Source organism: Papio anubis, chromosome 10 (genome assembly GCF_008728515.1).
Source record: "Papio anubis isolate 15944 chromosome 10, Panubis1.0, whole genome shotgun sequence".
Lineage (NCBI taxonomy): Eukaryota > Metazoa > Chordata > Mammalia > Primates > Cercopithecidae > Papio > Papio anubis.
The window spans coordinates 120,000,512-120,017,126 of NC_044985.1; the positions used below are offsets into that span (position 1 = coordinate 120,000,512).

The following is a 16,615-nucleotide window of genomic DNA, read 5'->3' on the forward strand; positions in this document are numbered from 1 at the left end:
ATTTGTGGGTGTCGGGCCCACAAAACCTGGACCTACCTTTTATTATATAGTTTATACAATGCTGATTATTTTTTCCATAAGTTCTTGGGGTACACGTGGTATTTGGTTAATTTTTTGGTTTTTGTTTTGTTTTGTTTTTTGTTTTTTTGAGAAAGAGACAGTTTCGCTCTGTCACCCAGGCTGGAGTGCAATGGTGCAATCTTGGCTCACTGCAACCTCCGCCTCCTGGGTTCAAGCGATTCTCCTGCATCAGCCTCCCGAGTAGCTGGGATTACAGGTGCCCGCCACCACCCCCGGCTATTTTGTATTTTTAGTAGAGACAGGGTTTCTCCATGTTGGCCAGGCTGGTCTCGAACTCCTGACCTCAAGAAGTCCACCCGCCTCAGCCCCCCAAATTGCTGGGATTACAAGCGTAAACCACCACAGCCAGCCATAGGTAAGTTCTTTGGTGGTGATTTGTGAGATTTTGGTGCACGCATCACCCGAGCAGTATACATTGTACCCTATTTGTAGTCTTTTATCCCTCGCCCCCCTCCCACTCTTCTCCCCAAGTCCCCAAAGTCCATTGTATCATTCTTACGCCTTTTGTGTCCCCATAGCTTAGCTCTCACATATCAGTGAGAACATACGACGTTTAGCTTTCCATTCTTGAGTTACTTTCCTTAGAATAATAGTCTCCACTCTCATTGGAGGTCACTGCAAATGCTGTTCACTCATTCCTTTTTATGGCTGTGTAGTATTCCATCGTATATATATACACCACAGTTTCTTTATCCACTTGTTGATTGATGGCCATTTGGGTTGGTTCCACAATTTTGCAGTTGTGAATTGTGCTGCTATAAACGTGTGTGTAAGTATCTTTTTCATGTAATGACTTCTTTTCCTCTGGGTGGATACAATAGTGTGATTGCTGGATCAAATGGTAGTTCTACTTTTAGTTCTTTAAGGAATCTTCAAACTGTTTACCGTAGCGGCTGCACGAGTTTACATTCCCACCAGCAGCATGGAAGTGTTCCCTGTACACCACATCCACACCAACATCTACTGTTTTTTTATTTTTTTTGATTATGGCCATTCTTGAAGGATTAAGGTGGTATCAACAATCCTGATTTTTGTTTGTTTGTTTGTTTGTTTGAGACAGAGTTTCAGGCTGTCTGGAGTGCAGTGGTGCAATCTCGGCTCACTGCAAGCTCCGCCTTCCAGGTTCACGCCATTCTCCTGCCTCAGCCTCCTGAGTAGCTGGGACTACAGGTGCCGCCACAGCGCCCACGGCTAATTTTTTTTTTTTTAGTAGAGACAGGGTTTCACCGTGTTAGCCAGGATGGTCTCCATCTCCTGACCTCGTGACCCGCCCACCTCGGCCTCCCAAAGTGCTGGGATTACAGGCGTGAGCCACTGGGCCTGGCCAATAATCCTGATTTTTAAAAGTAAAGAACAGCTCATTCAAATGTGTATCAGCTTGTCAGTTCAGATGAGGTTGCCTGTGGGGTGAGATGGGAGGACAAAGAATCACTCCAGCAGTTCCCGGGGAGGACATACTGACACAGGGAAGGGTTCAGGAGCTGTAGGTTTGTACTCATTCTTTGGCTGGGGTGTTCGAATATTAAAAAGAAATTGAATAATTGCAGTTAGCACTGTAGCTACTGTGTTAAGTTATCTGGTTTATCCCTGGGTGATTTGGCAATGGCTATTAAAATCAATCGGAGCGGAATCAAATAGTTGTGATTTTAATGCCTACCAAAAAATGAGAGTTAGCAAATTGGAACTGGAAAGTCTGGACGTATCCTTCCCCGTCATCCCTTTTCATTTAATTCACGTTTTGCTCCTTCTCTTTTGTGATTTATGAAATGCATCAACACATGTTTAATACATTTTCAATAAGGCCTTTAAAACAGTATCAGAAGCACTTCTTTTTGTCTGTCTCCTGAACCCATATTTCCCAGACATTGTCAGTGCTTTTGTGCTTGTGTTTTTGCCCGAGTGGGGTGCGGGGGCTGCCTCCGCTGCATTTGTGGGGGCTGGTGTCAGTTCTCAGCTGTAGCCAAGTGTTTGTCCTGGAAATCTCCAAATGAAAAGAGTTGGGGGTCACTCTGGGGTCACTCCCATGTACCAGGAAGTGAAGCAAAACTAATCCAGATTTACTCCTGGAAGAATTTGTTTGCCTAAGTATTTAAAAACAGATTAGGGCTAACCCGACACTAGATCACTAGGTGCAATGTAAACACGGGTAAAAGGTGTAAACAAGGCCTTTCCTCTGTACTTCGGAAGCAGAAATGTCATGGGTAATGAGTTTTCTTTCTAGACTTTCGCGGAGGCCCTGAGTGATTTCTCCGTGTCGTTTGTAGCTGTGTACTCTGATTATTCCCCTGGAGAAACCTGAATTTTGGAGAGGGCAATTGTAAATCAGCGCGTTATTAAAGTCTCTGTGGGTAACTGCGGTGCCTTCTTACATGTAGGGCTTTTCTTTCCTTTTTCTTACTTTTTTTTTTTTTTTTTTTGAGACAGGGTCTCATTCTATCACCCAGGTTGGAGTGCAGTGGTGCAGTCTTGGCTCACTGCAACCTCTGCCTCCCGGGTTCAAGCGATTCTCCTACCTCGGCCTCCCGAGTAGCTGGGATTACAGACACCTGCCACCACACCGGCTAATTTTTGTATTTTTTGTAGAGACAGGGTTTCGCCATGTTGGCCAAGCTGGTCTCAAACTCCTGACCTCACGTGATCCACCCACCTCGGCCTCCCAAAGTGCTAGGATTACAGGCGTGAGCCACTGCTCCTGGCCTCTTTTCTTTGTCATACTCATCAAAAAGGCAGGCAGGGAGCACTTCCCTGGCTGGGCTCTGCTCCTGGGATCTTTGTAAAATTTCAAGAGCTGCTTGTAAAATCTCACATTGTTCTTTGTAAATTTCTTGTCCCCCACCGCCCCACCTTTTTTCCCCCCTCTAGCAGTGCTACAGAGTCTTGAATTTTCAGTATCTCTCACACTCTTTTTTAAGAAACCAGAAACCATCGTGAGTAGCCAGAGTACAGGAGCTGCTCGCCTGGGGTCCTTCCTTTGGGTCAACGTCAACATGTCTTACTGTCGGTTTCCTCTTCTATTTCTTGAGCTTCTCATCTCGTCCTGTCCTCTCCTTCTCAGCCCTCCCCACAGATGGGTAGCAGGGTCCCCATCCTCTGTAGACCCCCCAGGAGGAGACCACCACGTATTACACTGGCCAGCTCAGGCAGCCCCATCTTAGCCAGGTTGTGATGCTGGGGGCGGGCAGGCACCAGCATCATCTGCTCCCCACACCACCGACCCCATGCACCCCCTCCCCAGCTTCGTCCTCTCCTCTGCCTCTGGGCTCAGCTCTGGCTTCTGGGAGCTACCTGCTTGTTTCCCAGGCCCTGGAACAGTTTCCCTCAGAACACCCAACCGTTCTTTGTCATTTAAGGAATTCCTGACATTCTGTCCTTTCCACTTAAGCCTTTCCCAAGTATCTGGAGATTCCAAAAGCTGCATCTCCCTTCTAAACCTCCTCATTGGAGTCTGCCGTCTCCTGCTTGAGTCTGTTGCCGTGTTTTCTTCAGCTGAAAGGGTTTAGAAAACCTGGGGAGTCCACACACACACACACCCTATTTCGGAGTTTGGAGCTAAGACCACATGGGCACCCCCAGGTGTGGGGAGCGCACTGGCTGTCCCGTCCCCCCACCCCCCAGCTTCAGCCAAGTGTCCTATAGTCCTGACTACAGCCCTGCTTACAGTAAAACAGCTCTCGGCCCCGGAGACCATGCTTCCATCGTACCAGTCCCAGGCAGTAGGGTGGTTCCCCCTGTGCGTCGGCATGTGAGAGCCACTGATCCAAGGCCATGGCCTTGAGCCCTCACTTGATAGTTTTCTTTCTAAGGATAGATTCTGCACTAAAAGTGACAGAAACAAAGAGCACCAAGACAGCGTATGAGCCTGAGATCAGCGGCTCTGACACCTTGGGCCCATTGGAATCCCCTGCAGGGCTTGTTAAAACACTCCTAGAGGTTCGGATTCAGGGGGTCTGGGGCGTGACCTGAGAACCTGCATTTCTGGGCTGATGCTGCTGGTGAGGATACTGTTTTGTGAAGGTGGATAAACCTTTCCTCCAGGGAGCTTTGTGCCGAGTGAGGACCTTTGCTTTCTGTGACTTCACTTCCCTCTCGGCTCCTCCCGACCACATGGGGCGGGTGCTTGCAGCCTGTGTTCTCGGGCCTGATCGTGACTGCACCTGTCTGGTGGCTCTTTGCAGGGAAGAGAAGGAACGGTGGATCCGTGCCAAGTACGAGCAGAAGCTCTTCCTGGCCCCACTACCCTGCACGGAGCTGTCCCTGGGCCAGCACCTGCTGCGGGCCACCGCCGACGAGGACCTGCGGACGGCCATCCTGCTGCTGGCACATGGCTCCCGGGACGAGGTGAACGAGACCTGTGGGGAGGGAGACGGCCGCACGGCGCTGCATCTGGCCTGCCGCAAGGGGAATGTGGTCCTGGCACAGCTCCTGATCTGGGTAGGTGGTCGGCACCCCTGGCAGAGGACGAGGCCACAGGGGGCACTGTCTGCTTTGTTCTGCTTCCATGGGCATCTTTCTGGCGGAAGGCTGTTGTTCTTTGTCCGCAAGTGGGAACAGTTCCTAATGGGAAACTCCGATTGAAGAACAGAGGGCCTTATACAGACACAGTCGGTCCTCCTTGTACAGTACTTGTCAGAGTTTCTGAAAATTGCCACTTTGTGATTGCCCCTTGTCAGGGAGGGTTGGTGGTGTCCCTCTTTTTCATTTCCATCATCTTCTGGAGAGAAGGCGGTGTATTAACGGGATGGCTTGTAGGGTTTCGCCATTTCCAAACCTTTGGTGCTTTTATTGACTTAACAGAGAAATACTGGACCCTCAACTTTGAGGTCTGATGTGGCAGGAGTTTGTCAGAGGGCTTCTTTTGAACCATTCTGATGAATTTCTACTGGGGAAAAGTATTCTGTACATTCCTGTTGAAGCATGTGGCACAATGCTTGAAAGAGTAAAAGAGAAGGATAAAGTGGATGAGAAGAGAGGCCTTGCCTGTGCCACACGGGAGCTATGTCTGGGAAGCCGTGCCCACCTAGGGGCTGCCCGTGGACCCCTGGGGCTTCAGCCGAGGCAGGTCCCCACCAGAGGCAGGCTCCACCTGCAGGGAGGCTCCCCAGGTAGGGAAGGCAAGCGTGTGCCCAGAAGTGGGGACGGCACCCAGAGGTGGGACACCCAGCTGGAGGCTCTTCTGTCTCCACTCGCAAGGCAGGATGGGTCAGTCCCGCACGGCAGCAACGTTCTACAGTCGCACGTGTGGAGTGCTGCAGGCTTCTGCATGTTTTTGATCTAACTTTTTTTTTGTTTTTTTGAGACAGAGTCTCGCTCTGTCGCCCAGGCTGGAGTGCAGTTGTGTGATCTCAGCTCACTGCAACATCCACCCTCCCAGGTTCAAGCGATTCTTCTGCCTCAGCCCCCTGAGTAGCTGGGATTACAGGCACCCGCCACCACACCCAGCTAATTTTTTTTTTTTTTTTTTTTTTTTTTGAGACGGAGTCTCACTCTGCCACCCAGGCTGGAGTGCAGTGGCACGATCTCGGCTCACTGCAAGCTCCGCCTCCCAGGTTCTCGCCATTCTCCTGCCTCAGCCTCCTGAGTAGCTGGGACTACAGGCGCCCGCCACCGCGCCCGGCTAATTTTTTTTTGTATTTTTAGTAGAGACGGGGTTTCACCGTGGTCTCGATCTCCTGACCTTGTGATCCGCCCACCTCGGCCTCCCAAAGTGCTGGGATTACAAGCGTGAGCCACCACACCCGGCCTATTTTTATATTTTTAGTAGAGACGGGGTTTCACCAGGTTGGTCAGACTGGTCTCGAACTCCTGACCGACCTCGTGATCCACCCACCTCGGCCTCCCAGAGTGCTGGGATTACAGGCATGACCCACTGCACCTGGCCTTAATCTGACTTTTTTGATGGGTGCAGTTGGAGAATGAGATGAGATATACAGACACTACACCAAAATCAAAGATACTGCCTTTTACTCATTAGTCATACATGTGATGTAATGCAAATTAAATAAGAGTTGTGTGTAGTGTGCTAGGGCTGCCATAACAAAATACCACAGACAGGTGCTTCAACAACAGACATTTATTTTCTCACAGTTCTGGAAGCTGGAAGTACAAGATCAAAGGCCCGGCAGGGATGGTTCCTGGTGAGGCCTCTCGTGGCTGGTAGACGGCCGCCCTCTCCCTGTGTTCTCACAGGTCCTTTCCTCTGCACTTGCTCCTAGGAGATCTTTCCTTTCCACCCTCCCCTCCTTCTTTCTGGGACAAAGTCTTGCTCTGTTGTCCAGGCTAGAGTGCAGTGGCACAATCATAGCCCACTGTAACCTCGAACTCCTGGGCTCAAGCAATCCCCCGCCAGCCTGCCAAGTAGTTGGGACCACAGGCATGCACCTCCATGAATGGCAAATTTTTTTTTAATTTTTGTAGAGTTAGGTTCTTACCATATTGCCCATGGGTTTTGAACTCCTGGCTTTAAGCAGTCCTCTCACCTCAGCCTCCCAAAGTGTTGAGATTACAGGTATCAGCCTCCCAGCACAGCCTCTTCCTCTTCTCATACAAATACTAACCCTATTGTGACCTCATTTAAGCTCATATACCACCATAAAGGCTCTATCTCCAAATACAGTCACATGCGAAAGTACTGGGTGTTAGGACTTAAACATACGAATTGGTGGTGGGAGCAGAGGACACAGTTATAAATTACAGGCCATGTTTCCTCCTCCAACTGAGCAAAAATTCCTTTGATGGCGCTGGTTCCATGCTGTTGAGCGGCCTCAGACTCCCACACATTGTGCGTTGGCAGAAGTGGAAGTGAATTCACTCTTTTTCATGAGCAAAAAGCTTAAAAATGTTGTGTACTTTAGCCCTGAGAAAGATTCTGTGTGAGGACGTACATCCGGGTACTGTTTCTTCCAGTGACAATTTTTAATTTTTATTTATTTATTTATTTATTTTTGAGATGGAGTCTCACTCTGTCGCCCAGGCTGGAGTGTGGTGGCACGATCTCGGCTCACTGAAACCTCCATCTCCTGAGTTCACACAATTCTCCTGCCTCAGCCTCCTGACTAGCTGGGATTACAAGCATACACCACCAAGCCCAGATAATTTTTGTATTTTTAGTAGAGACGGGGTTTCACCATGTTGGTCAGGCTGGTCTCAAACTCCTGACCTCGTGATCCTCCCACCTCGGCCTCCCAAAGTGCTGGGATTACAGGATTGAGCCACCGCACCCAGCTCCAGTGATAATTTTTACAGAGTGCACAGTTGAGGGGAGAGTTCTGAATTCTGTTCCTATGGTGGAATATTGTATGACTTGCCTGTGTCATGCTATTTGGGGGGTGGGGAGACAGGGTCTCACTCTGTTGCCCAGGCTGGAGTACAGCGGTGTGATCTCGGCCCACGGCAGCCTCTGCCTCCTAGACTCAAGTGACCCTCCCACCTCAGCCTCCTGTGTAGCTGGGTCCACAGGCACATGCCACCATGCCCAGCTAGTTTTTAAAAAATGTATTTTTTTCTAGAGATAGGATCTCCCTATATTGCTCAGGCTAATCTTGAACTCCTGGGCTGCAGTGAGCCACTGCACAGAGCTTGTGTCATGCTTCTGAGTAATGTTTTTGTTTTTTTTCTTTTTTTTTTTGAGACGGAGTCTCGCTGTGTTGCCCAGGCTGGAGTGCAGTGACGCGATCTCGGCTCACTGCAAGCTCCGCCTTCCGGGTTCACACCATTCTCCTGCCTCAGCCTCCTGAGTAGCTGGGACTACAAGCACCTGCCACCACGCCCGGCTAATTTTTTGTATTTTTAGTAGAGACGGGGTTTCACCGAGTTAGCCAGGATGGTCTTGATCTCCTGACCTCGTGATCTGCCTACCTCGGCCTCCCAAAGTGCTGGGATTGCAGGCGTGAGCCACCGCGCCAGGCCTCTGAGTAATGTTTAATGATGTAAGAAAATGATCACAGTATAGTGATCAAAAAAAAATGAAAAACAATACAAAGTATTTGTATAGTCTTATCTCAATTAGGCACATACACATTTAGATTCAAAGAAAACCCATTGGAAGGAAATCCACTAATTGACAAAGGTTATCTCTGAATAGCAAGATTATGGGTGATTTTTTTTTTTCTTCTTGAGCTCTTATGTGTTATTTATATATTTCTTATAATGAAAATTCTGAGATCAAAACAGTGATCTTTTTTTTCTTTGTGCAGTTGGAAAGTCAAAATAGAAACAGCAAAACTAAAGTTATCTTTGATTCCTTAATGTTGCACAAAGGAGGGGCTTTCAGTTGAAAAGAAGACACGTTCTTTCCTTAAAAGAATCCGCTGGCCACGGGTGCAGGCTGTGCCAGCCAGTTCTGTAGCTGGCCCCGCTGTCCAAGCACAAGCCACGCACAAGGGCTGAGAGAAAGCATCCCTGCCCCCTCCTTCCATCACATCCCCCGGGATACTAATGTGGGCTCCGTTACCTCCGCAGTACGGGGTGGACGTCATGGCCCGAGATGCCCACGGGAACACAGCGCTGGCCTACGCCCGGCAGGCCTCCAGCCAGGAGTGCATCGACGTGCTGCTGCAGTACGGCTGCCCCGACGAACGCTTCGTGCTCATGGCCACTCCCAACCTGTCCAGGAGAAACAATAACCGGAACAACAGCAGCGGGAGGGTGCCCACCATCATCTGAGGAACAGCCGTGCCCGCCTGCTCGCCACACCCGGGACGCGGCAGCCTTGCCGCATACTCGCTCGGAATTCGCAGCACGTGAGTCCCGTCGCATCCCCTCCCTCTTCCTGGTGGCCGCCTCCCTCCCGCCCACCCACTGTCACCCCAAACAAAATCACAAAACCTGGACATCCTCAAGGGGCGAAGAGGCGGCCGGGAGACTGCAGAAGTGGCTCCTTTTCATAAACTCCCCTAAACCACAAGCAGGAGAGAGCGACGGGCCTCGGCCCTTTGACGATAGCACACGGCGCAGGACCCTTGTCCTGGTGGCACAAGGGACGGGGACGTGAGGGGGAGGGGAGGCGAGGAACAAGGAGAAGGGGCAACTTTCGTTAACTGGCAGTTAAGCACATAGTACATTTCACCTCTAGCAAACGGAACACTTGGATTCCATCTCTTCTCTGAGGAGCTTGACGGCATAAATCAGAAGCAAGCACACAGTTTGTCAGGTTTGAAGCCCCTATGATGGTATGTGTCAAATCAGTTGTAGCTAATCTGTCCAGGGAGAATACTGGCTTCATTACACTTGTATAGTTGAGTTCTTCCAGCATTACTGCTGTTTAATAGAACATGATTAGTCATCACCGAGAAGAAAGCATATTAGCCGAGGAGGTAGTTACGTGGCACGCTCCGGTGATTGCCACGATGTGATTGCAATACTCTTAGAAGCATCATATTATCCCAGACATGTTCTTTCAAGCCCTTGGAGCCCTCCTTTCTAAATTCACTGTCATAATTTAGTATCTGTTTAATTTTTCAGTCCAAAGAGAGGAAATCAGTCGCTGAGTATTATTTGACTGCGGTCTCCTTGGTGCAAAAACAAAATGGGAAAAATAAATAAGAATAACTCAGAAATTCAAAAGGAAATCACAAATTCAGCTAACAATAGCATTTCGAGTATATTTCGTAAACTAAGTAAATACACAAAAGGCTATTTTTTCCGACCGTAAGAGAGATTTTATGTCCTTTTGCCGAGGTGGATGTGTTAGTCTCAGGCCCTCCTGGGCCACATTGCCCAAGTCACACAGGCTTCTGTATTATGTATTTAGATAAGATGTGTGAAAATATATTTGAATAAAAGAAGTTCATAAATATGCATTGATTTTTGTACAGACAAATGGCACCTCTCTTAATTTATAAATTGAACTGGATGTGAACTAATAATGTGCAACTAGTTGAGATAAGAGGGTTACAGATCATTGTACATGGAAGATATTCCCAGCAGTAAACACTTCCATTAATGTGATCTACAGCTTTTAAAAAGGAGCATCTCAGAATAAGACGGTGGTACAATTTGCTTATTAAAATTGAGAAAGAAAAAAAAGACACACTGAAGTGTATTAGAAAGGAGAAAGAAGGAATGTGGTTTCTCATGATTGAAAGCATGATGTAGATCGGATACGGCTTTTGCTAACCAAGACCAAGGGGCTCTGGCAAGACGGGGTGGTTTTCCGAATGCCAGACCGAGGTGCCTTACGGAAGGCAGATGCCGATGGTTCTGTGGCACAGACTGGCTCCTGAGAACCCAGGCAACCTTGACCCGGCAGCCTGGCCCTCCACGCTAGTACCTCGCCTGATTTCCATCGTCGCGGTATCTGGCCGCTTCAGACGTCCGCCGCCTTCCGTGGTGGTAGTCAAACATAGTCAGCCAAACCACAGCATCCCTTAGATTAAAAGCAAACGGGGCAGCTTTGCCCAGAGCCCGTTGGCAGTGTGACGCGGGGAGAAGGGTTGTCACGATTGAAGATGAGGACACTAGACTCCTGTAGCACAGAAACACAAAGCCGCACGTGCTGGCAGCCTCCGGGGTGTTCCTTGCTCTCATATATTAAACCTTATATTTTATAAGAGTTTTTCCTCTTCTTTCACTTTTTAAAAAAAATTAAAGTAGGTGGGGAAAAAAATAAGGCTTTACACATAATTTATATGTGGGTAAGTGTTTCATGGAAATTTCTAATCTTAACGAAGCTAAGTGGAGCTCACTCATATCCAAAAGGATAACAGGTGCAGCAGCCACAAGTCTGAGAACTTTGACGACAGTCCCATCGTCCTGCCATTTGATTTTTCAGTCTGCGTTTCGTCACTGTGTAGCTATTGTAAATGTGAATAGAAAAGAAAAAAAGGTCATTGCCTATTTTTGAAGAGCGCGTTGGTGTTCGAATCCACTAGACACACTCGCTCCACACAGCCTTCACCGTAGACTCTGTAGTGGACACAAATATAGCATAAATGAAATGGTTAAATTATTTCATTGTAGTGAATTCCCACTATAGGAATGCTTTATCATAGGGAAGCTTCTTTTGAGAAGAAACGGAACTCCTTGAGGCTTCTCTTTGGGATGTATATGACTGTGTACATATTATTCTATGTGTTTATAATATAATATTTTCCCAAATGACTTCTTGTTTCACTTTGCCTTCCACAACCTGAATGCTAGATTGGCTCTTTCCCTTCCTGGTCCCCAGCACGGGCCGCCATGACTCCCCCTCAGAAAACACAGCCCCTCCCCTGCCATTCTCAGCGACGTCCATCTGCTCCACGCGCAGCCGCTTGCTAGGGCCCGAGTTTTAGTAGCAAAAGGAAAGGCAGTTTCAAGGGTCTTTCCAAATAAAGAAGACAGCTGGCTAATCTGTTTGTATTTCGGTGTCTAACCAGAAGCCCTTTCTTTGCTGACCACACTCTTGTTCCCACTTTCAAGCTAATTACCACCAAGGCTGGGAGAGGCAAGGACCGAGGGCGGAGTTAGGAGTAACGTGTTTGAGAAGGGAGTTGAGTTTTTGTTGTTCATTTCCATGTTCAGTTCTGTGACGTGATGATGACAGATCACCACTGCAGGAGCCACCTCACCTTTCCTGTTCAGAATTAAAACTCTGCCTTGACGAGAAACAGCCAGCTGGGGGAGGCACACGAGCGGCCTGTGTAACCCTGTGGGTGATCTGGACACGTCTGCACCCCGACGTTCAGCTTCACAGAGACTGAACTTGGAGGGGAGTGGAGGGGTGTGGTGCAGACCTGGCTGCAGCAGGAACATCCCGCGGGGACAGAACTCTGATTCTGACCTCGGGTGCTGGGGCGGACAAGTGGTTTGCCCCGCCCAGCACCCCAGTCCTGTCCCTGGTCCTTCTCTCTGTTTCATCCCAGGAAATGAGCAGCCCAAGGGCGAGCAAGTGACAAGTTTCTGAGTCATTTGCCCCAAAACCAGGTGCAGTGTCCTATCTCCCAAGTATGTGCACAGTGTATATGCACCGGAAAGGAGGGCGAAGGCGGCAGGTCGTTCACCAATCGCAGGGTTCTCAGACGCAGAAGAGAGCAGGATCTTATTGAATTGCATTTCCTGCAGGGCCCCTAGTCCACAGGCCAGTTCTGGGCAGTGGCTTTTCAGCACAAGGGCCTTGCGTTGAAGCTCCCTCTTCTGAGACTTTGCCCAGCCTGATGAGGTCTGCATGGTTCGGCCTCTGTCATCCAGTATAGATACCAGTCTTCCTGTTTTTGTGACATCTGCACATTGGAGGTCATTCCCTATGTCTGCATAGGAGCTGCTGCTAACCTTGTTAGGGAGAAACATGGTCTGATGAAAAAGCCGGACCCCTAGACTCAGCCGGCCCTGCCATCCCTCCAGAGGATTCCCGCACAGCTCTGGGCAGGCACCCAGCTTCCTGAGCTCTTTTTCCTCATCTGTGAAAGTTGCAGGGTGCAGTGAGGTTTCAAACCCGTGTGATAAATGCCAGCCTCACACCTGGCCAGGGGATGCTGGGGAGACAGGAGCACTTGTTAAGAGCAGAAACACTGATGGGACCAAAGCCGGCACACACACCAGGAGACCTGCCCGTGGCTGACACTGTCCTCCAGCCTGCACCCAGGGGAGGCCGTGACGGGCATGTTTGCCAAGCGCCTCCAGTAGAGCCCGGGGCCCTCCTCTCTCAGCCTGCCAGTGCCCTGCCCTGGCCCTCCACATGGCGGGGAACAGCATCCCTTGCTTCCTGAGAGCCTCTCTGGAACCTGCCCACTTTTCTCAACATGGATATTCCACTTTGTAGTCTGAAGTTGATTTTCTAGAGGCGAGGAAGGGGCTGAGTTCTGCCCTCGTGCTGTTCGCCGGTGCTGGTCAGGGCCAAGACGACCCTTCCCTCTCCCCTACAGCCTGTTGAGGTGGTGTCGGCGTGGACAGCGTCCCTCCCTTCAGATGCCACCTTCCCGTTGCCGTGAGCTGCGTGACTCACGCGTGCATTGGGCCTCCCCTCCTCCTCTTGTCTGAGATCGGAGCTTGCTGGAGAGCACCCCGGGTCGCCGTGCTTGGCTGCAGGCCCGTCCCTCTCTCCCCGTCCCCAGGCTCCCAGTGTGTTTGTGCTTAAACTTGGTGGACTCATCTTACCCCACAAGAGAGACCTGCTCAGCCTGCAGCATGCAATGTGCCGTAGGCGCCCTGGGTCCCCGTGGTGCCCACGATGCCAACTCTTCCTCCCTGCACTTAGGATGTTCTGGAAATGAGGAGAAATCCATATTCCTGCCCTGGGAGGTGGGAAACCTGGCAACGATGTAGCTTCCCCTGAGATGGGGTATAATCAGGCCTCAGCAACCACTCAGGAGGCAAAGGTGTTTGGAAAGCAAACCCCAAACCTCTGGAGGGGCCGCTTCCCTCCCAGCACGGCTGTGCTCTGCTTCCATCCCTCACCTCCTGCACAAGGTCGTTGAGACTTTTCTAGAACTCCCTGGGGTTGTATTTATGGCCTTCAAGCAAACAAATTGAAAAGCAGTCAGGAAGGAGTTCTGATAGAAAAGTGCTGGAGACACACAGCTTTCCTTCAAAGGAAATGTAATTTATTTCCAACCGCCGCCTCAGATGGGGGTTTCATGTGTTGTGAAGTCACATCTTGAATGATTGTCACCCTCATCCTTCCCCAAAAAGCTAAATAAGGGCCTTTGGCATCACCGCGTGCATTCTCCACCTTTCCGAGGCTCGCGCTTGGATTTCTGAGTGGCTTTCTTCAGGGAGCCCTTGTGGTCACACGGCTTTAATGCCGCCCCCGTCCCCCCAGGCCAGGCCAGCACGCCCAGGTGATAGTGGGGCCAGGAGACCCCCCTGCCCTGCCCCGTGGACAGATCTGCCCCGGCCCTGCTGTGTGCCCTGTGGGGACGGGCCCTCTGTCATTTCACCACGCACGTTAGGCTGCTTTTCAGCGAAATGTCAGCTTTGCTCCCATTATGCGGGAAACAGAAGGGGCGCAGGTGTATCTCCTTGGAGTAGCTGGGTCACCAAGACACAGTCCTCAGACTGGTCCTTCCGACACAGCGAGGAAGTGATCCTGATCGCTGGCCCCTGGGATGCTGCGCTGTCTGTGATGAGAGAGAAGTGACCAGTGCCCCGTCTGTGATGAGACAGAAACCCCTGTGGCAGACCCTCCCCTCTCCATGGAGGAAGACATATGTACTGAGATATTTACTGTTTCAAAAACACAAACTTTCTTCCCCTTAGAGAAGAAATACTGCCCTTAAATAGGCTGTTGAAATATGAATGCCCTCCCCTCCGCCGCCCCATGTAATCGGTGTGTCTGCGGCTTTCTTCGCGTCACACGTCTGCGTTAGCAGGTGATTCTGGAAAGGGAGTCTGTGAAACCAACAAGTTTTTTTAAACCTGTGAGTTGTATGAGAAAGTATTTAAGTTCACCAGTGTAGTAAACACCCACGCCAGTAGCAGTAAGCAAACCTAAATCTGAAAACCCATTCTTACTGTCTTTCCCTATGAGGTGCTGGTTTTGGTGTAAAACGACAGCACTTGGTTTGGGGTTTTGCACCTGTTTGGTAGAACTGTTCTTGTCTGAGGCCTTCACCCGCTACAGATGGGCCTCAGGGCCTGGAGATGGGCAGATGGGGCCGGAGTGGCCGGCAGAGACTTGCATGGGCTCTGAAAGCCCCAGTGCTCAAGCCTAAGGCTGCTAAGTGAGACCAGCAGGCAGCTGTGGCTTCCGGCCTTGGGACACCCAAGCTGGGCCACTCCATGTGCCCGAAACAGGATATCCTCATGAATGTGGGGAGAGCTGGCTCAGGGCTTGGCTTTCATTTTGGCCTGGCACAGGGCGTCTGTGGGGAGCACCCCCCAACCCGAGGATGGTGAAACCATATGATAGAGACTCCTTGTCGAAGTCCATGTCGGACTGATCTAGAATGCTCTCTGGGGGAATTGCATGGCCTTTGCCTTGAGATGCAGCTGAAAGAAAGGAACCAAACAAGGCGTGAGTGCGTTGGGGAATCTTCCCAGTGGAGCAAACCCCCTTAACACACCAGCTGTTGGGAACAGCTGCCCCTAAATCAGATTAAACCCTCATCTCCCTGCATCTCCCTGGTGCCGAGCAGTCTACACTGGCCCAGGAAGCTAATGCCTGAGCTGCTTGGAGAGCTCTGGTAAAAAGAAGACACTGGAAGCCCACTCAGTCAGCAGCTGTGCATGAGGATGTCAGGGGCCTTTGGACTTGAGGAAGGACAGTCCAGGCACATGGAATCCTGATGGGCCTTACGCAGACACTGGCAGGCAGCCCAGCCCCTGCCCAGTACCACAGCCCTGGGGTGTCCCCTGACATTCCTGGAGGTCCCTGGGCAAACGCATTTCCCGCCTGGGTTCTCAGGGTAGGAGAACAGAGAAGGCTCCAAGGGTGTTGTGAGCCAGGGGCCAGTCTGGGGAGTGGGTCTCACGCACTGCTCAGGTTGGCACATGAGGGACCTCCCCAGCCCCAAGGGTCCCAGCAGGGTTCTCAGCACAGCTGTTTTGAGGGTGCACAGGTGACTGGAGAGGGGCGGGGCAGTTGCATGGTGGATGGGCAAAGTGTGCATTTAGAAGCTGCTTCATGGCATTAAGAACGGGGGAGAGGGCCCAGCACTGTAATGTTAGAAATAATTCCTTCTTGCAGACTTGAAAAGCATCAGTTTCCCTCCCACAGCTGGGTGTTTTGTGTCTGAAATACATCTCATTCTCCAGATGCAGCCCCTCTCAGCCCTCAGCACCTGAGCACTGGGGAGGCCTTTGTTGGGCTCAGCCTGGAGAGGGGAGGGTCGCACGGGTCCCAGGGGCAGGTCTGGCCCACTCTCCTGCCCTGACTCTTCCCTTCTGCCAGCTTGGAATTTGGTTCTCATCTTGCCACAGGGGCGTGTTTCCTAAAGGGGAGCCGGAGCAGGTCAAAGGTGACAACTGAGATGCATTTCTAGGCAGGGGCAGGGAAGGCCAGCCCACCTTACAGCCGGTTTTCTGTTTCTGTAAATAGCAGTGTATAGAGGTGGAAGGGCAGCGTGGGCTTATCCACAGATGGGTTGAGGTTTTTTTTTTTTTTTTTTTTGGATGTTTTCTATTACCTCATTCAGCAACTTTATGTTTCACAATGACTCAATGATGCTTTATTTATATTGTTTGTACTGTAATTAAAACCATTGACAGACATTTCACTTGGCTTGTTATTTCATATGATCTTGTTTTGATTAAATATGCCAGTTTGTATTTTCCTGCCTTGGGATTTTTTTGTGTCCGCTGTACAGTATTCTAAGGGGAAAAGAAAGACGTGTAAAGTAACAGAGAGAGGTGGCTATGGTGTAGAGGCCTCTTTCTAATAAAGAAATGAAAATATGTCTACACCGCTTCCGTGGACTTTTCTTTTTTTTTTTTTTTTTTTTTTGGTGGCATTGGTCATTTATCACAACTAACTGTGTTTCTAACCCAAGCAAGGTAAATGAGAAAAGGGGCTTTGTCTGCCGCGGGGAGGGGCTGCCCCAGGCCCGAGGGAATTTGCAGGTGGAATGAGGAAAGAGATCGGGAGTGTCTCTTCTGACTTCTTCCTTTACAAGGACAGGAA

General features: G+C 50.2%; 1 protein-coding gene across 11 annotated transcripts in view; it reads left to right on the top strand.

The window, feature by feature from the left end:
- The window catches only part of AGAP1 (ArfGAP with GTPase domain, ankyrin repeat and PH domain 1), a 639,080-nt gene extending 622,685 nt beyond the window's left edge, over positions 1-16,395 (top strand). For all 11 annotated transcript variants that reach the window (XM_021924443.2, XM_021924444.2, XM_021924446.2 and 8 more), the window contains 2 exons: positions 4,257-4,512; positions 8,539-16,395. In XM_021924443.2, coding sequence (XP_021780135.2) covers positions 4,257-4,512; positions 8,539-8,742 — 460 coding nt within the window. In that variant the 3' untranslated portion in view covers positions 8,743-16,395. The remainder of the gene's footprint in view (positions 1-4,256; positions 4,513-8,538) is intronic.
- The last annotated feature ends 220 nt before the right edge of the window (positions 16,396-16,615 follow it).